Source organism: Prionailurus viverrinus, chromosome B2, assembly GCF_022837055.1.
Source record: "Prionailurus viverrinus isolate Anna chromosome B2, UM_Priviv_1.0, whole genome shotgun sequence".
Classification (NCBI taxonomy): Eukaryota; Metazoa; Chordata; class Mammalia; order Carnivora; family Felidae; genus Prionailurus; species Prionailurus viverrinus.
Window position 1 is genome coordinate 36749876 of NC_062565.1, and position 23807 is coordinate 36773682.

The 23807-nt window shown below is 40.4% G+C and overlaps 1 protein-coding gene across 2 annotated transcripts in view; it reads right to left on the reverse strand.

Moving 5' to 3' along the window:
- BTBD9 (BTB domain containing 9) overlaps positions 1 to 23807 on the reverse strand; it is a 419931-nt gene that overhangs the window by 74116 nt on the left and 322008 nt on the right. For both annotated transcript variants that reach the window (XM_047858828.1, XM_047858829.1), the window contains exon 9: positions 7583 to 7690. In XM_047858828.1, the coding sequence (XP_047714784.1) occupies positions 7583 to 7690 (108 nt within the window). The remainder of the gene's footprint in view (positions 1 to 7582; positions 7691 to 23807) is intronic.

The window sequence follows — 23807 nt, forward strand, 5'->3', positions numbered from 1 at the left end:
ACAGCACTTACTTAATTTCTTTAATTTATTGCTGGCAGTGAATAAACCATGCACTCTGCTAGCATATGCTACTCAAATAAAGGCAAGGACAAACATCTACAAAACATTTATGGCTGCAGCAAGAAAAAAAAATCTTTTCAAATACAGTCTTCTTTTTGATTGTAAAAGAAATATATGTAAATTGGTCAAAAATACAGAAAACTAGAAATACTTTACATAATCCCAGTACATAGAGGCAGCCACTAACAACATTTTGGTGTATTTCCATCTGGCTTTCTTCTTCCATATTTCTTTTTCTACTTGTGATATAATACTCTTACAGTTCTGTACTCTGCTTTAAAAATATCTTATTATATAAGTATTTTCTTAAGTTATTAAAAACTCTTTCACAACATTTTTAATGAACACTTAGGTTGGAGATAAAAACTTATTTAAAAGGGAATCTGGATAATATATCTGGCAGGCAGACAGAGAGCTTGTGAGCAAATTCAGCTAAAAACTAGAAATCCTAGGTAGTTCTAAATTATGATCACAGAATTCTCAAGTGGAAAAAAATTCAGTATTATCAATGATTAATTCTTTATATCTGATAATTTATTTATATTTGCCAAAACGTTTGCCAAGGGCACAGTCTTGGACAGATAATGGCTGAGGTCATTAGCACTTCTACAGACAAAATTATCAGTCAATGGGACCATGACAAAGTGAAGAAATGGTTAAAAAATGAACACGAATGAGGTCAATATGTTAAGGAGTACACGCTAGCAGGAAAAAAGACAGCTATATAACATGGGACAAGGGCAGCCAGGCACAAGGAAGGAAAGGCAAAGGATTTAGGGTCACTGGGGAGTATCAACAGCCCATGTAATAGAGCTTTAGGGAATTCAGGTTCAAGATGGATGACACTGTAGGCACACTGACCTTTCTCCCTTCCTGAAAACCAATGAGATGACATCAAAGAAATACAAAGGAAATACACTCATAAAGGTGTTGCAAAGTGGAGGGAAGAATATAAGCAAATCAAAATTTTTGTGAATTTCTAGAAAATGGCAGGTGGATGAAATATTATTTATAAATGAGTGGGGAGCTGGGCAGATCTCCATAATGAAGCAAACTAAGCAGGATAAATGAAAATGGTCCACATCCAGACATATCATTGTGAAATTTAACACCTCCAATAATGAGAGGATTCTAAGGCTTCTATAGGGAAAAATACATTACTACAAATAAGAAGAATCAGATTCTATCAGATTTCTCATCAGCAACATTAGATGCAAGATAGCAATAAATCCAAGCTTTCAAAATGCTGAAGGAATGGAGTTCTATACCCAAACTATGATTCAGGCATGCAAGAATTCTAAAAATTTGCCTTCTACATACCCTTTGTTTCTGAAAACAATTCTGAATACATTTACTCTGTGCAATGCCTCTGAGAGATCTTGACTGAGACCCAACCAAGTCCTACTTGGCTTCGGATTCATGCAGGGGAGCGAACAGAAGACCATGCCACTAAAGCAGCAGCAAGCATTTCTCCTTAGTGGGAGTCCTTGTAGTGGTCTATACAACTGTACGGGAGCTATTCCTGCTGGCACACAAGAGGACAGCTCAAGTGAGTGGGCAGAGGTGGAGCCACTCTGGCTTAGAAACCCCACATTCCAAAATCAAACTATTATCTCTTGTAATAGCTCCATAAACAAAGATCCTAGAATTTTCACAAGGGACATGTCCAGTCACAAAAGTTATTGTACTCGGGAAACCCAAAGCTATAGCTTCCAACCAGATATTTACAGTCCTTCCAGGCCAGATGCAATTTATTAGGGGTAATTTTCATCATAAGCAATGTCGTCTAATAGCTGACATTCTACTTCTATCATGTTTTCAGGAGAAAAGATCTAAAAAGGTAACTGGGCCCAAGGTCAGTATCCCACTGCAAAGCAAACAGGGGTTTGTTAACCCTTTACCCACATGCTACAAGAAGAAAAAGAAATCCAAGAAAAAGTGAAACCAGCCTAGAAAGAAAAAGAATTGTAAGCTATATATATATAGGCCTAGGAAGCAGTCTGTTCAAAATTAACCAATGAACAAATAGTGTGCCCCAGAAACTTCTGTAAACAGGAAAAAAGAGGTAATTAGAAACTCCAAGAAAACAAAAAGCTGGCTAATATGAAGCTACTGATTTATTACTTGTAGAATAATTCCGAGCACTTGTAAGAAAACCAAATCTATTTGATCTGAACACAGTACAATACAATTGTTTCAAGAGGGACACAAGTTTAGTGATATAGAATAATATTTCCCTCACTATAGACCCACTGAATTATAGATCTGTAGTGAATAATGTTTACATAATCATAATATTATAATGAGGTTTTACTGGCTTTCCCTTTTCAGGACCAATTTATAGTTAACACATGGAAGATTTAACTTAAGTTAAATATAAGTTACCCAACAGAAAATAAGTATCATAAATCTTTAAAATGTCAATGTGGTGGGACAGTTAACAGAAGATGGGAAAGGGAAATGTAGGGTGGTAATTTCTTCATACATAGTAGGGAGAGTAAAGAAATACTATCTACAATTGATGGATCAAAAAATAGAGGTTTAAGTATATCGTTTAATTCAATTTTTAATTTTTTAACATTTATTCATTTTTTTGAGAGACAGAGAGAGACAGGGCATGAGTGGGGGAGGGGCAGAGAGAGAGGGAGACACAGGATCTGAAGCAGGGTCCAGGCTCTGAACTGACAGCACAGAGCCCGATGTGGGGCTTGAACTCACGGATCATGAGATCATGACCTGAGCCAAAGTCAGATGCTTAACTGACTGAGCCACTCAGGTGCCCCAGTATATTGTTTAATTTTAAAAGGTAAGTAATAGTAGGACTAAAGAGAAAAATATAACAAAAAATGAGAGGTAGTTAAGTTAATAAAGCTGATAAATTAATAAACAGATATAAAAATATTATTTATAGTTGAGACGTTATGAAAACTAAAAAAAATGTCAAAATTACTTCTGAGCACAAGATGGGAAGATAAAATTTTACTTTTCACTTCTATCTTCCTGTATTGTTTAAATTAATCTTCCATGCATGTTTTACATTTATAATAAAAAAAACTGATATTAGTGCCTTACTGTATCAAAACAGATGTAGGGCTCAACAATTTAGAAGACGGTAGAGAAAAGGAATCAAAGACTGAAGGTGATGTCTTTGGAATAAAGCTAAAAGGTACAGAATTATATTATGTGAAAAAAGAGGGGTAAAAAGTAATTTCAGAAAATCATTTGCAAAAACATGGATAAACCTTGAGGGTATTATGCTAAATGAAAAAGGTCACACAGAGAAAGACAATACTGTATGATCTTACTTAAACGAGTAATCTTAAAAACAAAAACCGAACTTATGGAAACAAAGAACAGATTGGTGGTTGCCAGAGGGGCGTGTGTGGGGGGGGGGGGGGGGGGAATGGGTGAAGGGAATCAAAAAGCACAAACTTCCAGTTACAAGATAAGTAAGTTCTGGGGATATAATGTACAGCATGGTGACTACAGCAAACGAAACTATTGCGTATTTGAAAGTTGGTAAGAGATCTTAATAGTTCTCATCACAAGAAAAAAAACCTGTAACTATGTGAGATGGTAGTTGTTTCAAGTAAACTTACTGTGGTGATCACTTTGCTATATATCTCATTGCATTGAATACCATACACTTACACAATGTTATATATCAATTATTTCCGAAAAAGCTGGAAAACACCCAAAATCCGTCTATTCAAAAACATGGCTACCTGTGATGGTAAATAAGCCTTTATCCTAAAAGTAAAGCAAGCCAAGCTGCAGCTATAGCCGAAAGGACTCAGGGTAGCAATAAAGGAAAACGTCCTGTTCTAGGAGCATTAGGGTCTTAAGGGAAGACATTTGGAGAATCTCATTCTCCAGGTCTGTCCAAAGTCTGTCATTTAATTTCCTGACATGGGTAGAGTGCTATCAAGAGGCAGGGCTGTGATCTCTAAAGATCCTATAGAATTTCATTCATAACATGACTCACATACTTTATTTCAATAAAAAGCAGGCTATAATTTTTGAAGCTAGTAGAATCTTCTCAAGGACTGCTCTAGAGTATATTAGTTAAAAAGGGAAGGCTTTCCTCTTTTATCATCTGCATATCTTCTATTATATTTTTTAATACCTAACTAAAAAATGAAAGGCACAACAGATCTGGGTTATACCTATAAACATAAAATCATAACCTTTGGTTCCACTGATTCTTAGGGGGTTAACAGGCACTTGCCTTCTTACTCTTAAAATATATTATTTATTTATTAATCTCTAAAACACCTATTGCTGTAGCATATATGTGCTAACATGGAAGGTTAAAAACATAAATTATTTAAATCCACCAACTAATGGACATAAAATATAAAAAAAAAGGGGGGGGGAGATGTCAATGACTTAATACAAAGCTAATGGGAAGGACTTAATGAGTGAATGCCTTTTTGAATCAAGCAAAAACCCATTTGAATAAATATAAAACCATTATAATATGTATCTGTGTCAGCAGTCAACCAGTTCTTGTCAAAAACTCATACTGTATAACACCTTCAGTAGGGGGACATAAAGAGATGACGAATCTAATTTATAACACATGAAATGACAGACAAGATGGGTGATGGTAACCAGTGAGATGTGTAAAAGATGGGGAAGCAGAGGGTCTGGCCTGTGAGCTGTATACTCAATGAGCAATGGCTCTGAAAAGATAAATGGGCAGTTGTTCATGGCCCTTGAAGGCCTTCCTATTGTATGGAAAGGGTCCTGGGAGCTTGGAAATAAGGTAATCACTTCATTTCCCTGTTTCCATCATCTAGCTTGGTTTAACCCTCTTTAGTAATGCTTTGAGGTACAATGAAAAGAGCCCTTCATTTTCTCTTTTAGAAGGAGAGGACAATATCCCACAAGGTGTTTTATATTCAGGAAAAAATGAGACAAAATACAGGAAAGTGATGGAATACTAGTTACTGAATAATTGCTAGTTTTCTCATCCAATCGCAGAGATGGCCACAAGATGTGTGCTCCACTGAGAAGTGGCTGCCCAGCAGAGCCATGCTTCCCAGCCCGACCAGCATCCAATGTGGTAACTGACTACTTCTCCCCAGTGGAATATAAGTGGAAGGGATGGTCACTACACCTAGGCCAAGGCCGTTCAGAAGAGCCAGGTATACCTTCTTTCTGTTCTTTCCCCATTTGCCAACCAGATGCAGATGCTGCTGCTGAGGCCCTAGGAGAGGGCAGAGCCACAAGAAGGAAGATGCCTGGGTTCTTCAGTCATGTGTGGAGAAGAGCCACCTGACAACCAGAAACACCCCTACTGACTGTTGCATGATTGAGAAATAGCTACTGTGTTAAGGCATTGGAATGTTGAAGCCACTTTTTGTCACAGCAGCAAGTGTTACCTTAACCAATGCAAACATTAAACATGCTCTAAGATAAGTACTATAATAATGACGGTAAGTGTGTCAGACATTGCATCAAACAAGCCATTATTAATGCTATTATGAAATCCTGGCCAAGTAAGTACATGAAAAGACGTTCAACATCATTAGCCACGAGGAAAATGCAAATTGAAACCACCACTTCACTCTCACTAGGATACCATGAACGAGAAGATAGACAGTGACAAGTACTGGCAAGAATGTGAAGAAATTGGAACCTTCCTGTATTGCTGGTGGGAATGCAAAATGGTGCAGCTGTTGTGGAAAAGTCTGGCAGTTCCTCAAAAACTTAAACACAGAGTTAGCATAAAACCCAGCAAGTCTACTGCTAGGAATAGATCCAAAAGGACTGAAAACGTATGTTCACACAAAATCTTGCACAGGAATGTCCCAGCAGAAATACTCATTTTAGCCAAAAAGTGCAAATAACTCAAATGTTCATCCACTGATGAATGGATAAACAAAATGTGACATATATATTTCCATATGATAGAATATTATTCAGTCAGTAAAAAGGAATGGAATGCTGGCACATGCTGCAACACAAAAAATAAGTTTGAAAAAAAATATGTACTAAGTGAAAACAGCTAGAGGAGATCACATACTATTTAATTCCACTTGTATGAAATGTTCAGAATGTGCAAATCCATAGAGACAGAAGGGAGCTTATTAGTGGTGAGGGGCTGTGGGAACTGGAAGGAAATGAAAAGATTGCTAATGGATAGGAGGTGTCCTTTGGGGGGGGGGGGATGAAAATGTTTGAAACATTAGATAGTAGGGATGACTGTACAACAGTGTGAATACACTAAAAATCATTAAATTGTGCATTTAAAAGGGTGAATTTTATGGCACGTGAATCATATTTCAATAATAAAAAAAAGAGAAATCTCAGCTATTTGCTTTACCTTGCCTCCCAGTGGATCTGGCTCTACACAAAGAGGCACTGAGCTCTTTTTAGGTAATGTTTGGGAAAAGGTATGATTCTAAGATGCTGGAAACATGCTAATTTTGATCTGAGTGAGTTATATGGGTATATACACATGTAAATAATCATTCTAGTCACGATCTCAGGCCAGTCAGAACCCACATAATCCTTCCTCCTAGCTTCCCCTACAACAACGTAAATGCAAACAGAGGCTCAATGCCATATACATTAAATGACTAGAGACCTACATATCAAGCTTTCTTTGGTTTAGGTAACAGTGTAGCTAACACTGAGAGGAGATAAATATTTAAAGCTAACCTTGAGAATCATATGTGGCTGGAAAATGGAGTCCCAGAATAACTACTAAAGTGTGTATCACATCAGCAAAATTCTCAAAGGAAGAAACAAGTTCTAAAGAGGTAGTGTGCAGTGACGGGGGCAGGGACACAAGAGAGGATTGCATATGGAAATCCTTCTTTTCCCTGCTCAGGTACATGCCATTTTCTTTTTTTAATTTTTACTTATTTTATTTATTTTAAAATTATTATTATTATTATTATTATTATTATTATTATTATTTTTAGAGGGAGAGCAAGAGAGTGTGAGATGGGAAGAGGGGGAAAGGAGGAGGGAAGGAGGGAGGGAGGGAGAGAGAGAGAGAAAGAGAGGGAGGGAGAGAGAGAGAGAAAGAGAGAGAGAGAGGGAGGGAGAGAGAGAGAGGGAGAGAGAGAGAAAGAGGGAGAGAGAGAGAGAGGGAGAGGGAGGGAGAGGGAGAGAGGGAGAGAGAGAGAGACAGAGACAGAGACAGAGACAGAGACAGGGAGAGAATACGAAGCAGGCTCCACAGGGCTTGACCCCACGACTGACCCTGGGATCGTGACCTAAGCCGAAATCAAGAGTTGGACACTCAACCAACTGAGCCACCCTAGCACCCCTACATGTCACTTTCAAGAGTCAAGTTCAAACCACAAAATAAGGAAAGTTTGTTTGAGCATATAAATTCTCACCGAAGTACTTAACAGTCAAAATTGAAATGAAGGATCATTAGGATGTTTTCAACCTCCAAATAAGAACGTAACTTGGTGATTCCACAAATCTTCATTAGAAACTTCTGAATCCATCAGATAAGACTCTTAACTTGTAATAAATTCTGGGGAATGATGTAACTTACTTGCAAGAGACTTTAGTTCTGTCGGCCACCATGGTCCATTGTTGCTGGTTGGTGGAAACCTCAACGTAGTAGCTGTAGCTTCGATCATCACAGTCCCAAAGTAATAACCTGAACAAAGAAAAATACGTTAAGAATGCTGTGAATGTTCTAACTGGCTGTTTCCTGAGGCTGTGGGCATGAGTGAATCCATGTCTGCCGTACCCCTCCTCCCTGCCTCCTTTGCCCCACCACACTTCCAGGACTGGAAAAAGGAAGAGAATCCCAGCAAAAGTATGGTAGGAGGAGGTGGAGTCAGTCTGAAGAAGAAGCAGTGTCTCTTTAGGAATTTATTTCACAAGTCACCCAATCTCAGGCAGCCTCTGTCAAAGCTCTTTGGTTGGCTTATGGGTGAGAAGATGGCCCCAAGTCCTCCTTCCTGATTCATCTCCAGTTGACTGGGCTGACCAAAAGTGATATCCTTGAGACTCCTGTTCATGGGGAAATCCATGCTTTCTAATTGGTAGTAAGTCCCAATGACCTTAACTATCATGTTTCAAATTCCTTCTCATTCTTAGCAGACTTTTTGCATAGCTGTAGTATAATGATCTGATTTGGAGATACAAGCAAACATATTCATTAGTAAAACTTTTTTATTATTTAGAGATTGATTATTTTGGCTCTGTTCTTCTTATCTCCTTTTGAGCCCAGATAAGAACCAAAGCATAGACTATGCAATTTAATTTACATGAAGCTCAAGAGACAAAATTCATCCATGGTGACAGGAATCAGAACAGTGATTACCTCTGGGAGAGGTAATGATTGGAAAGGGTATGAAGGAACCTTCCAGGATGCTGGAAATGTGAGGACTCTGACTGAGTGGTAGTTCATGGGTATACACACAGTAAATACTCATTCGCACTATATATAAAAGATTTGTGCATTGTATGTGTGTTATTCCTCAATTTAAAACCAACAATAAGAAAAAAGGATCTAAGAATTGCAATACAGGATTAGACTTCGGTCCAGCATTTTGCTTCTGACAGTGCCACCGTGGTGAGGGACGCGAGACCACTGTTTTCTACGATTTCAGCTTCCAAAGTCCTTCCCATACAGGATATCTTACCGTTTTATATTTGGTCATGCATATTTGCTTCCTCCACCAGCTAGAACAGAAAGTGAGCTCCCTAAAGGCAGAGCCTATGTCTTCTTGATCTTTCTATACCCAATACTTGGCACAGTGTCTCAAAGAGCCTATACTCAGTGAATGTTTATTTGTTATGACGATTATTATTATCATAATAGTCAACATACCTTTAATGTTCACACTGTGTACCAGGCCCTGTGTTAAGTGCTCTATATAATTTATCTTATTAAATCCTTCCAAAAATCCCCTTAGCAAGCATTATTCTTCTCATCAAATTATATATATTTAATTATATATATATCATATATATTTAATTTATATATTCCATCTAAATACAAAATATTTAATTTGAGAGAGAGAGAGAGAGAGAGAGAGAGTGAGCGCAAGTGAGCCTGACATGGGGCTCAATCCCATGACCTTGGGATCATGACCTGAGCTGAAATCAAGAATTGGATGCTCAACCGACTGAGCCACCCGGGCACCCCTCTCATCAAATTATAGACGGTGAAAGTAAGGCTTAACACTGTTGGGTAACGTGTCTATACTCAGTTAGTGTTGGCAGATACAGGGGGTTCATCAAACCTGGTATCCTGGCCAAAGCCCATTTCTGTCATCCTTCTGCCAAGTGCTTCTTTACTCCCAGTTTATGGGCCTGGGTCCCAATTTACAACCTGCCACCTATGACTCTACAAAAGTAGTTCATATTATTTCTCCTTAATCTTGTGATTATAATCAATAAAAACCCTTGCAAAGCTCAGTTTAGTGTCACCTACAATGCTATTATTGGGTATCAGAAATGCTACTGTGTTCCCCTTTCCCCTTACCCTTTGTTCCTTATTTTCAAGTGTAATTTTGTTTGCTATCAATGACTAAACCCACACTGCCTAATATTTTGGAATTCATCTTTTAAGCAAAGCAGAAACAGAGTTTGCCTTAATCTACCTGAATATTCCCCTTAATTCACCTGAGTATTTAAGCTCTCAAAGTACTCTGAATGAATCAGACAGGATTCCACCCTATTGGTTTTAAGTGTCTAATAATTCTGCTCTTTATCAGTTTGCCTGGTAAGAAAGTGAATGATTTCTCTCATTAGTCATTTCCTTGTATATTATTCTAGTTTCTTAGCACTTTTATGCAGTTAGCTTGTTAATTTACATTTATGTTGAGTAACTTGTAAAAGTGTAATTTTTGTTTCTATGTTTGTCTAGCTCTTGTAAAGATTATAGAAAGACTGTTGATCTTTCTCTTTTTAAAAAATTCTACTCTGAACATATGGGTTCTGTTCATAGTGTATGTTTCATACATGTTCTGGGCTGAAATAACTTGTAACTTTGCCAGAGTGGATTAAAAACAAGAAAAAAACCTCTTCAAATTAATTAATCATTCTCTTCACTAAAGAGCCTTGGTAACAGGCTTTTTGGGAGACAATGTTGAGGTTATTTTCTCAAGGGGATTTTGGATCATTGATGCAGAGCCAGTTTTATGATAATCCCTATCCTTCTGGATAATCATGAGTTAGTGTTTCTACCAGTGTATCCAAATGAAAATAATCAAGGCTTTTGGGATAGAATGTAACTAGATTCCAAAATATTTCATGGAAAAATACTGGGATGTGGGAGATAGGATATGAAGAAGATAAAAAGGAAGACCAGTTATAAGTAAGCACCATAAATGCTCTGGTAGAAATTCTTGGGAGTAATAGGATATTAAAAGAATTTTTAAGGTTGCACATATTTTGTCCCGTAGTAGCTTTTCCTATAAGCCCTCCAACTTGTTTTGAAACAAATGTTTGTTTTAAAAGGAACATCACCTGTGATTCCAGGTGTAAACTCATAGACATGGTGCAGTTTTTCTTGTAACTTGTTTCTTTCGCTTAACGACGTATTATGAATCCCTTTCTTTTGTATCTATCAAATACTCTTCCTCATCACACGTCCTGGCTTCACGGAATTTCACTGTATGGATGCCCCATAAATTATTTAATCGGTTTCTTATTAGTGGTCATTTAGGTAGGTGACAGTATTACACTGCTAGTAAAACTCTGTGATGAACGTCCTTACACTAAATCTATGACTGTTGCCTGTGAAAGCTTCTGTGGGTGAAGCTGGAGCAGAGCACGTGAGGCCTTGACGCGTATTACCAAACAGCTGCACGCTTCTCCCTTTCCCCTAAACAAAAGTCTGAACCAATTTATACTCATACTACCAGCAGTGCATAAGAGACGCCTGTTTCTGTGTGTCACTGCTGACAATCATGTATTATCTTTAAAAACACTGCCGATTCGATAGACGAAATCTGTCATTAATTTGCAGCCTTTCACTTATTGAACTTGAACATTTTACCCATTTTCTACTTATATTTATCCTTTTGTTAATGACTTACATGATGCCCTCTATATTTGACGGATATTAATCTGCTGCCTATCATAGTTGGCATGCTGAAGATATTAATTTTTATTAGCTCACTCTATCGATCTTTACTTCAATAATTTCTCCTGGCCTAAATTCCTTTTTCTGAACAGCAGCCAAATGCACACACTGGTTGAGACATCTCCTTTCTATTCCTCTATTAAGAGTCCCTGAGGGCTGGAAATGGGGGGGTCATGGTGACTCCTGAGTAGAGAAGGGACACTGATGGATCTCAGGTTATCAAGCCACTTACACTTTGGAATTTTTGAGATAGATTCTAATTCATGTGCCAGGATGCATATTTGCTTGGAATTTTGGCTTAGCCAGGCATGAAAATACCTTTGTTGATTCAACTGAAAAAAGCAAGCACAGTCTAAGGACACTACAGGAAAAATTGGCTCAATCTCTCTTTTTCCACAGAGAGGAATTTTGTTCTAATAAGGCACAATTGAAAAACCCACCAACTCCCTCACTTCTTTCCTTGCCAGCAAAGTCTGTTCCCACGTCTGTGCACCTGCAACAACACAGAGATACTTCTGATTTGCAATCTGCCAAGGAATGTTTGCCCGATGAGCTTGCCCAGGACAGACACACCCCCTCTGACCTTAACTGAGAAGAGTTTCTTAAACATATCCCCCTACATCTACACACCTCCACCCAGACATCAGAAGCGATTTTCAAAAGGGGCTGAATAAAGGAAGCTGCTGGCCAAGATCTATTGATGCAGATCAGGTCTGTACTCAGCTGTTGCCATGAACCCCTCTACCTAATGAGCACTGCATGAGATGCCTGGTGATACTAAACACTGTCTCCTCCATCTTCCCTCAGACTCATTGTGGAGTTTCCCTTAAAAGCAGTGAAGTGCTGGGCTTTTTGTAATTGATTAGCAGATGTGATTTTGCTTACATGTTCCATAAATGCCCTGGCTGGCTGCATACCATTGATTACCGGGGTTCGGTTTACAGCAACTAATTGCTCTCCTTGCTGGTGTTTTGATACAAAATTCAATAGTGAATATGTTTTCAAAACTCCTGTCTTTGCGGCTTGAGTCAGAAGTGACTTGAGGCAAACCCAGTGGACTGAGTTTTCCCTTCTTTAAAATAATTGCTCTCTCATCAGTCTGTGAAGAAAGTTTTCAAATTGTAGCATTCTAATTGGAGAGTCTGCATTATGCATGCGATGACAAACTATGTTGTGCTGAATGGCATTTTTTTCATCCCTTTCTTAAGGGATTAATTCTGTGCCAGATTGTGAACAGTGCTGAGGTTTAAACAGTGGAGATCAACAGCCTCTCCGCTGAACTGGTATCTTTTAGGTCAGAAGCAAGTGTCTGTTTTGCCTGTTTCTAACTGTCCACTGTTCGTGGGAGACTCCACTGGAAGGCCTGGGGTCACCTCTCCTGCTGCTGCCATGTTTCCTTGCTTGGACAAAAGCAGGCAACTTGAGAGAAGAGAACTGTCAAGATATTAGTAACATAATTTATTATCAAACCCATTTCTAATCTCTTGGTCAAAATCAAAGAGAGTCTGACCTCACAGGTTTGGAGACCATTCTTTGTTAAAGATCTTGAGAAATTAAGTTCTTTAGAAATAATTTTCTTCTGTTCAACAAATATTTACTGAGTATTGACTAAGTGACATTAGGCAAGTCACTTAACTTACTTGTACTTCAGTTTCATCCCATGTGAAATTAAAGATCTAGATTCAACGGTTTCTAAGGGCTCTTCCAGTTCTAACATTTTATAATTTGCTGTGACCAGCAGTAGAGGTGATGGGTTGTTTGTTTTTTAGTTTTAGTTTTTTCTTTGCATGTCTGTCCATTATACAGTAACCTCCCTCTTTGAGAACTGTTTCTAGCCTAGCCCTAAGGTGGACACAGGGGTTCCTGAGCTTGGCTTGTGGACCTGAGTGCATGCTGGGAAGACACATGGCCCATGCTGCACCAACTGAATTTCGTTTCTCAAAAATTGAGAATTACGTAAGATTCGAGCTTAATTGGTCCTGTTCACTTAAAATAAGATGATGAAAATGCAGGCCTTCTGGGGTGACTTTCTTTCATCAGAGACATAAAGAAGCAAAGAAAGTTACCTGCAATGAGAAACAAAGAAGACAGATGATGTGGTCCAGGGAGGGTTATCTGGGCTCCCAGCAGGATTCTAGTATCTGACTATAGTCCCTATGAGGGTCACCAGAGTTTCTGCCCTGGTGTTCTATGAGAAATCTCCCCATCATGTTAATAAACTTGCCATACATGGCTTAAGCCATATTTATGTGATTTCTTTAGCTTGGAACCAAAGAGCCTAAGATAAGCTCCTAGCAGAGAGTGCATGACCCAGAAAAGCTACTCAACTTACAGCAGAGGTTCTCATGATGAGGATGATGTGATGGCTCTAGGACCAGAGAGATAGGAGGTGAAGGACAGGGATGGTGAGGAAGCTCACTTTGAATGGAGATCTCCATTCAAGTATGAAAGAAGATTCTCGATGGAAGCTGAGAGTGGCAGGGCTGCATTGGGGGTGGAAAGGCAACCTAAGCTTTGGAGCAAGTTCTGTGGGGTCTGCAGAGCTGAGGGAGGGGGCCTTGCAGGGACAGGACACTCAGTGTAGCTGATAACTCAGGACCACCAGTGACAAGGAGGATTCAGGGCAGGGTCAGGGAAGACAAGAGCCAGTTGGAGCAGTGGCCAGTTTGAAGCTGCTGAGGAGTTAACTGGGGCCAAAGGGGGCTGACTGACTTTCAGAATAGAGAGGGACTACAGGTCGTGAAGCAAAAGAACAGATGCAGCAGACACAGAGGCGAGGGAGAAGGGTACGGAGCTGTGGCCACAGAGGAAAACTTCAGTAAGCAATGGGAGCCCAGTTTTCACTCTCCTGAGTGAGGAGCTGGAAGACAAACATCATGACAGAGGCTCCACTCTAATCGCTGCTGCTGAGAGGCAGGGGGGAGCCGGCAACAGCTGCCAGAAGGAATTATACTGCTTTGGAGGAAGAGTATTTTCCTGGGGGAGAAACTGGAATTTTCCCACAGATGAGAGAGACCCTCACTGTGGGCTGTCACAGGGCTCAGTCACGCAGCTTCCTCTGCAGGTGAAGAGCAAGGTCGAGCTGAGATGAGCTGCTGGAGGACCACGAGCCCAAAATGAGATTCTCAGCAGGAGACTGGAGCCAAGTAACAACGTTTGATGGAAAGTGCGGGAGGCAGAGCAGGTGGTTGCCCTGCAGATTCCAGACATGAGAACCCCCGAGGAGTGGCCACCACAGGGGCCCTACAGCCTTTCAGGGCGAAGGGGACACCCACCTTCTTCTGACAGCAGGAGGAGGGAGACAGCCTGCTCACCAGATGGAAGGGGATCTTGGGAGATGTGTTAGTCACAGGGCATCAGAGAGCCTACGCACTGTCTGCAACCGCGGAATTGCCCATGTCTTGGACACAGAGGGCGGTTTCTCCAACAGAGGAAGAAATAATGGCACTGGCTAACAAGATTCTCTTGCAGCTGGTGAGGGAAAAGACAGGTGCAAGAGCTCGGTCGTCTGGCATATGCAGTTTCTTCATTTAGTCACTGAAGCCCCAGGATGAAAAAAAAGTGAGGAGATGGGGCAAAGCATACACTCGGGCTTCACCGTGCAGGCTGGTTTACTGAGAAGGGAGGGAATAAAAGAAGGGGCTTTCTCTCCTATAAATCCTACATTCCAGGTAAATTCTATGGCAGTAGAGAAATGCTGATGGAGAACATGCCCGCAGGATAGGGCTATATGGATAGCGGGACGGGACAAAACTTTCCAGGAGTTTGAGACAGTACAAAACTCCTGACTTTTAACAGCTAATTGAGACTATCATTTCACTCCCTGGCGGGATTAAATTTTTAATTTCAAGTTTTAGGTGATAACATACAAGGCAGCATGGCTGCCTCTGCAACGTTCAACAAACACCAAGGCTGGAACGAACAGTGATAGACTAATCATAATCCCACCTCACATTCACACAGACCTCACTGGCTTCAAAATGTTTTTGCATGCATTATCACATTTGGAAAAAACCCACAACTTACAATCAGCACATTTCCTGCTTTCAATGCAAATCTATTCTTCTAAGTTACTTGGTTAATTTTCTTACAGGGGCCAAACACTGCCCAAGCAATCTTTCACAGATTTGACTCAATCACTTGGCAAACCCTTTATTAATAAATAAGGTTTGGCCTAGACTTATGATCTAGATTCCATACCACACAGTCCAATTTGACAGAAATTCTTTCATTTTATGCTCTCAGTGTGGACATGGGAGAAAATCTTGTCCAAGCCAAACAGTCCTTAAGAAGAAAAGCAGTTTTCGTCTACTTTTCAAGGTGCCTCTTTCCAATACAGTCCCTTCCTGAAGCAGGACGTTGGCATCAAAACCATCGGGAGCCATTTCACATGGTCTTGTTATATTTTACAAGGTGAAGTCTCATTATGTTGTAGACCTTTTCGGCAGTGACACATTGAGCAGGGGTGCAGCTTTCACAGAGCTTTCCCTGTGTTTAAATTTGGCATCATCAATGTCCCTCTCGGCAGCAAGGCCGTCTTCCTTGATCCCAGCAGCTTCCTCATCATGATGCACACATAACATCAGTGACATGGGTGCAATTTGGCCCACCAACAGGGTTGGAAAAGGATTGTGCAAGAGGTAGAAACAGAGAGGCCCCACCCAGACCACAGGGCTTGGCTCCCTACATATCAAGTCCAGCTCACTTTTAGGGGCATTTGCTAGGAAAGGCTGTTGTGATTTAAAAAGGCAAAAATTGGTTTCTTCCGTTAATGGCTAAGGACAATATCCATTTGTGAGAGCGTTTCTGTTCCCTGCACCCAATTCTATGAAATTATTCGAAGGGTGAGAAAGTGCTGGCATGTTTAAGAGCTCAGAGCTCACTGATCTACCAGCTGTGTGTTAGGGAACTGACTCACTGGATTTTAACTCACTTTTATGACCCCTGTAAAATAAGATGGCCCCAGTGTGAGTCTTCATCCAACAGGTAGGGGAGTAAAGTGTCACCTGGCTCCAGGTTCCCTGTATGACACCATCCAAAGGCCCCTCCTTTAACTTTCAGACCAAGTCCGGCCAAGAGGAACCACCCTGACCATGCTTTGAGAGTGCAGGGATCATGCATGGCTAATGTCTTGGTATTCCCCATGGTACCGGGCATGTCATAAGCTCTACTGAGTTGAAGTAAAGGAGCTATGGGGAACAGGACAGGAGAGGATGATGGAGAGAAGACAGGGAACTACAGATAAATCCCCTTTCGCACAAAACCCAGGTAGCTCCATCTTTTAATGCTCCATTAAATTACTTTTCAAGCTGAAACACCCCCCTAGTCAGTCCTCCACTCCCACTCCATTTTGCAGGGTCTCACTTAAGAGATAATTTATGAAGGGGCACCTGGGTGGATCAGTCGGTTAAGCGTCCGACTTCGGCTCAGGTCATGATCTCACAGCTCATGAGTTCGAGCCCCGCGTCAGGCTCTGTGCTGACAGCTCAGAGACTGGAGTCTGCTTCAGATTCTGTGTTTCCCTCTCTCTCTCTACCCCTACTCCACTCATGCTCTGTCTCTCTCTGCCTCAAAAATAAATGAACATTAAAAAAAATTTTTTTTAAAAAGAGAAAATTTATGAAGTACATTAATGCTCACTGCTATTTCTTTTCTTGAGCTTTTTCTCCTGCCCCTCCTCTGACCACATGCTAGTATGTGTCCACATGCACACAGCCTACAAAGCTCCAAGAAGCAGAGCCAAAGAGAAATTTAATAAGCTCCACGGCTCCTTTCTATCCCCTTAGGTCAAGTTTTCACAGGAATCCGTGTCTGTGGGAGAACTCACAATTTAGCTACAGGTAGATCTTTGTATTACCTCAACCTGGTGATAAAGGGAGAGAATGGAGAAACAAAACAAAATTGGGGAAGGCTTGACTCTGAATATTACAGCCGAGAGAACGTTCCAGTAGGGCTGAGCAATAAGGCAAAAATCTTCCTATTCAGGCAGGTAATCTCTTTATTTTTGTTCTCACCAAATCTTTCCCCTGGTCTCTCTTAACACAGCCAGTACTATTTTCCTATGTCTCTCTTTTTTCTACCAGCCTGACCTTTTCACCCAAATCAGATCTGGGCTTCAACCTTTGCTCCAGCTTTGAATCAGCTTCTTTTCCCCACAGGGCCCAATCTATAAAGTCCTGGGCTCTTGACGAAAATGATTTGAAAGCACTTGCCCATCCAATACAGGCCCTCATCTGCCGTCAACTGTACCAGCTGTGTTAGCCACTGCTTGTTCCTCTTTCATGTCCCCTCTCTGCTAAGTCACGGCCCCCTCCGTCGTATTCCCAACTCTAGTATTTATCCTCCTCGGCCCTGCACGATCAGATGCTTGTCTGCACTCTTTTCTCATACTCACCTGGTCTAAATTTCCTCCCTTTCAGTCCCTTCCCTAATGAACTTCCTTCAGGAAATTCTTCTGTGAAGGCTTTCACATGAAAAAACAAAAAACAAAAAAACTAGACTCTAAAGCAGAAAAAATAAAACTGTATAAGTTGCAAGTGCTATAAAATTAAAACACTTAAGCAGATTATTCTATTTGAAGTCTGAGGTGTCTGACAAATCATAATCCTCCGTGCAGTACATGACTTACCATTAAAATAAAGACCACATTAGTGAGAATAATAATAGTGGCATCTCTACCACTACCTAAAAGTGAGAATCCTAACTATGACAAGTTCTTATAAACAAAAGATAATTAATTAATTTAATATGTAACTATGTGATAAAGCTTTTGAAGAATGGCAAGAATTAAGAAAAAAAAGCAAGATTTTATAGAATTTTTTGTAATGGCTAGAGGAAAAAATGGCTAATTATGTTTTTCAGTAGAATTCTTTTGATCACTGGCCACTCAGTACAGGTTTCTTGATCCAGGTCTTCAAAGCTGGGATGATAAGTTTTAATTCAAACGTTTTCAGCTGAACATTAATAACTCTAACTTTTCTAACTGCTAAACAGCTGTAATCAAATCAAACTCGTGTGGGTTACAGGACCAAAGGCTAAACAGGCATTTGCCATTTTTTTTTTCTGGAATTGCCTATACTATTTTCCCCAGGGTGGGAGGCCCGGGCAAAGGCTCCGAATTCAGAGGGGCCAAGGTGCCCCCCACTGCTGCAGGAGATGGAAGAATGCAGTTTTCTGTCTCATAAATACTCACCAGCATTGCAGAACAGCTTCCCCTCCCTCCCACATTTGTTTGGTTGAAGGATCATCAGATGGGAAAAATACTCCCTCTTTAGAATGCATTCTGTAGGAACTACCCTTTTAGAAATAACCCTCCCGGTGCCAACATGAATATTCACCAGAGTGTACCGAGCACAGGGGCCAGTCTCCATGCCATGGACACTAATCCTTCAAAATGTATTCCAGGCAAGCTACCAGGGTAAACTCCTGTATAGAAACTGGGCTTTCTGATGATGGATATTGGATGGCTGAAAGGAGAAAATCTGAGTGAAGGAGGCAGGGATGAATAAATCACTCATAATCTGTCGAAGGCCCTGCTGTAGCCATACCTTGCCATTGTGCCTCAAACACAGCAGGAGGATGCATTAGAACATTGCACTCTGCGAATTAAATGGTTTCTTTTGTTGATCTGGCTTGTGCTTCCTCACCAAGAACAACAAACATTTATCTCCCTTCTGCCCCATAACCCTCGAACCCCCTTTTTACTTTCTTTTTATTTTGGCTGATAGGATATACACAGACATCCTGAGACCATAGTCCTCATACCACGCAGGCACCCAATGTATGTATGTTCATGTACATGCACGTGAACACACACACACACACACACACACACACACACACACACACACACCTCACCTGCTATATCACTGCCCTGACTCACCTTCAGAAATGTACAGGCAGAAAAGATGAACAACTCTTACAAGCCAGGGAAGAAATCATACCCAAGGTAGCGAGATCTCAGATTTCTAAGTATCCTCCCACTCTGGCACCAAATCCCAATAGTCAACATTGATAATCAAGTTGAGAGGCAGAAGGAGACTGGCTAAGACAGCCTGTCTGAGTCACACGTGATACCGTTGTAACTAATGCTCTTCAGATAACCAACAATTACCAAGCCGACGATGTTTAGGTGCCAGAGGCTGGGAGACAGATCTGGGATAACTTCCAAAGAGGTTGGTGCTGGAATTAGTCCAGCTCTTGGCACAGTTTGTACCCTGGAAATTGGGGCATTCAGGTGCTTGGGGGCTCCTGGTAGCTCAAAGGAAGAAGGAATGTGAGCAAGGAAGAGGAAAATAGTGTGGCCTCAAGTGGCATTCTGGGTCAAATGATCTTCTCAGTCTATTTGGAGCAGGAAAAGCTCCAGTGACTCTCCCACTGCCTCTGATGGACACAAGGACATTCCGAAGCAATACGGTATAACCAGAATCAGTGGTGGCAGATAGGAGACAGGGGTCTCAACTCTGCCTCGGTCTTGGAACCCTATACTCGCAGATTTATAATCTGTTTAATGGGGTGTGGGGTAGGAGAAGACAGGGAGATGAATTTTAATTTAGATGATTTGTGGTTCCTTTTATTTTAATCTGTTTTTTTTTTCTATAATCACAAAGGAGTACACAATAAATCCTTTGGTACGTCTTAGAAAGTATCTATTAGTATTAGATATCTTTTAGTAGATACAATTAGCGTCCTTTACTAATTGTAAAAAAAAAAAAAAAGGTAAACCAATATTTCAAAAAATGTTCTTTGGTAGCAGAACCCCTTCACAGACAACATCTTAGAAGAACCTCAATCTCCATGACAGATGAAAGTAAAACTGCTCTGCCAGGGTCAGAGTTGGGGATGAAGTCTCATTGCCAGGCTTTCTCATCAGCCTCTCCTTGTGTCAGCCCCCAAGGCTCACCTCCTACACACATGGTAGGAAAAACCACTGAGTCGTGGTGTGCATGTTGACTCCCAACTAAACAGTGATATTAATATTCATGTCTCTTGATAACAGGCTTATAAGTATTATTTCTCACATTGTTTGAAACTATAAAAGGCAAAGGGGCTTCCCTAATTCTTCGCTCCCACCTGTATGGACCAGAGCTGTTAGTGAGGAAAGGAACTGGATAGATGAAGCACAGATAAACTGTGGCCCGTGGCTGCCTATTTTTGTAAATAAAGTTTTATTGGAACACAGCCATGCCCAGTCAGCAGCTGAGCAGTTGTGACAGAGACTATGGCTTACAAAGTCTAAAATATCCACTACCTGGCCCTTTCCAGAAAAAGTTTGCTGGCGCCAGGAACAGGCAGAAAACCAGAGCTGTTCTTATTGAGCAGTAAAGAGTTATGGCACCAAGGCAAGAAATAAAGGTATAGTTTAAACCAAGGCAGAGTTTAGCCTAGAAATGTCTAAAATCTCTTTCTTCTGTTGAAAGTGTTTCAACAGATTTTCATATAGCAAATTCCACGTGGAGTTTTTCGATTCTGCTATAGTCCTGTCTTTGTTTTGTGACAACTGTACTGACAATTCTTGGCTTGCCTTTCACCCCAAATTTCTGGTATTTCTCCTAAGGGTAAAAGAACAAGAAAGGAAACGAGACCCCCCCCCTCAAAAAAAAGCTCCCATTAAAAATAAAAATCTGAAAACCATTCCCAAACCCTCTCTACTCCCTGAACTGATGAAGTGTCCAGGAGCCACATCCTCAACCTGAAGACATGTGCAAACAGGACAGTCAGTACTGACCACCACTCTCCAGGTGGCATGGAAATAGTAGGATAAGGCGAAGAAGTTGCAGGGATGTTTAAAGTCAGTAACCAATACGTGCACACGGAAGTTATACAGTCACTGATAGAGTGGTTAATATGACAGCAGTAAAATAATGTATCAGTTATAGGGGAAGATGACACCACAGACGAAACCACACTAATTAGGCAGACAGTGTTGTTGTTTATTGGTCACCAGGAGAAAATAGATATGTATGGATCCATCCCTCCCCTTGCTATCTCTCCAGCTCTGTCTACTGTGAGTATAAAAAGCATCTTACAAGATAGCTGACCGGGGCAGTCTATGACCACAGAACAATAAAAACCGTGAAGTGTTTGGTGTGCTAACAGAGCTTTTCATTTGGAATCTTTTAATGAAACCAATTTTAAAGGGATGACTCTGTTTAACATGTTCTTCCCAAATAGTTCCAACCAATCTCCATGAATTCTCTACTTTGTCTGTGAGTCTAACATATATAGCTAAAATCTCACTATGGTGAACACAATCGTGACATTTACCTGTTCAATCAAGAAGGCTGTTATCAAAAGGATATTATTTATCTGATTTACCACCAATTCTCAGGCAATTCTCTATAGACTATACTTATCTGTTTCTAACAGTGCTACTATAAACTTCCTAATAAAGATACTATTTGATTATAGATGCTTTATTATTTTTTTAACCTCCAGGAAGAAATGAATATAGAAGATTAGATATCAAGAAAAGATTTGAGAAAGGTTTGCATTAGGCATCAGAGGACATTAAATGGTAGATGCCTAAGGGATTTAGGAATAAAATCTTATTAGCCTAGACAACAACTATCCTTCCCCACAAGGTTCTTGTATACGCCAAAGAAGAGTCCCAGCAAGTGAGAAGCAAGTGAGAAGGGATACATGATCACTAGTGGAACTTTTGGCCCAAAACTCTTATGCAAAAGGTGTAAGACGTGGAGTACTCCCTATTCCCGAGTTGGTTATGCCTCAACAATTTCAACCAAAGCAAGCTAGGTGGCCTGCCTTGTCTCTTCTTCAACACCCAAAACTTATTCTTGGTTCTTACCACTACAATTTTAGAAAGGATCAACCCAACAATACCACCGAAACAGAGTGAGCGGGTAAGAGATTATTGGCTTCTGCTGTCAGGCACTGAACTGTCCCTGAGCTGAGGCTTACCTTACCTTACCCCAGCTGCCCTACAAGATAAAAGAGGAAGTAAGAGTGCCCAAGGACAAAAGGATGGCTATGCTTACCATTTTGTTGTGAGGGCAGAAGAGACAAAAGGAGTGAGGAGAAGCCTGGGAGAGGTTGGGACAAGGAGGGAAGGCAGGACATCATTCTAACAGAATTAGTCCTGGCCCATACCACTTAGGGCCCAGTGGGAGACCAGAGACACAAGAAATGATTCCATTGAACTGTGGCCCACTCTCAGTCCTACAAATTCACCAATATGATCAGCATCTTTCCTGGAAGAAAACTAGATGCTTTGACCATGACCAGCATTTTGGGGAGGAGTGAAGAAATAGTAGCAGGAAATGCAGAGGGTATTTGAGTTTCTTCTCTCAAGATCTAAAATCATAGTATTATTATCATCACCCTCTGACTGATTGTACTTCTTATTTCAAGTGTTCCAAAGCCACATTGTATTTGTCTTTCTCTGACTGACTTATTTTGGATAGCATAACACTCTCTAGCCTGATCCACATCATGGCAAATGGCAAGATTTCATTCTTTTTATGGCTGAGTAATATTCCATTGTGTGTGTGTGTATATACAGGTATGTGTGCGTGTGTGTATATATATACACCACATATTCGTTATCACATTCATCAGTGCGCACGCACACACACACACACACAACATATTCTTTATCCATTCATCAGCCCAAAGCCAGAAACACTCACTATAATCCTACGAAACAAGATACCACATTCCAAGAACTCAGAGGAGGGAAAAACTGGAGGTGCTAGGGCAGCTACTGTCCAACATCCCCTTTGAAAGTCAGAGATCTTTTAATGTATCATTTTATTTAGGACAGATGGATAGGAGTCCAGATCTTTTAAAGACTTAAAAAATTATTTCTAGCAGGACTTTGACATAATTCGTCTGCCACTACAAAATAACACGGATATGCAGTGAAGTTCTGATGTGAGAGTGTGATAGGTACAGAAGAAAAGTCAATTCTCTATAACTTGGTTAGGTAAGTAGGTGCTTTGGTTAGTTAAGTAAGTATGTCTGGCTAACAGACTCTGTATGGACTGCCGATTTTAACAAGAATTCAGATATGATAAAATATCCGAACTAGATAACTAGAGTAAAACCACACCAAATAAAATTTATTCACCTTTTGATGTATTAGAAGGTACCTGGGATCTTGCCCTGCCTCTCCAATTTCATTTGGTGCATCCACTGTCATTATGATGGTAAAGCATGAAGACCAGTTACAGAAAATCAGCAACAGTTTGTAACAAAAAGTGAAGTGTTTTTTAAGAGATAAACTTCATGACTAAGAAGTCAAACATATATAATGAGTAATTCTGCTTGTTTTGGATCAGAATTATCCAGTAGGCAGATAATAGGCTTTTTATTTACAGAACATTTTTGAAGCTGAGAATAATATAAAATACAATTATTATATTTACTCTTTTGGATAAACCCAGAAGCTACAAGCTCAAAGGGTATCTTTAAAAAATAAACAGAAAAAAAAACCCCTATTGAATTGTATACTTTAAATGGGTAAATGGTATATGAATTATATCTCAATAAGGCTGTTTAAAAAAAAAAAGACCACATGAAATATGGGGATTTATAAAAATTCCAAGGTAGATGTGAAATGTCAAGTAGGAGGTAGGGTTCTGTGGCAGAACTGCTGACTGGATGAGCCAACCCCTTACCATGACCCTCAACTTCCTCTCCAACCTTGCCAGGG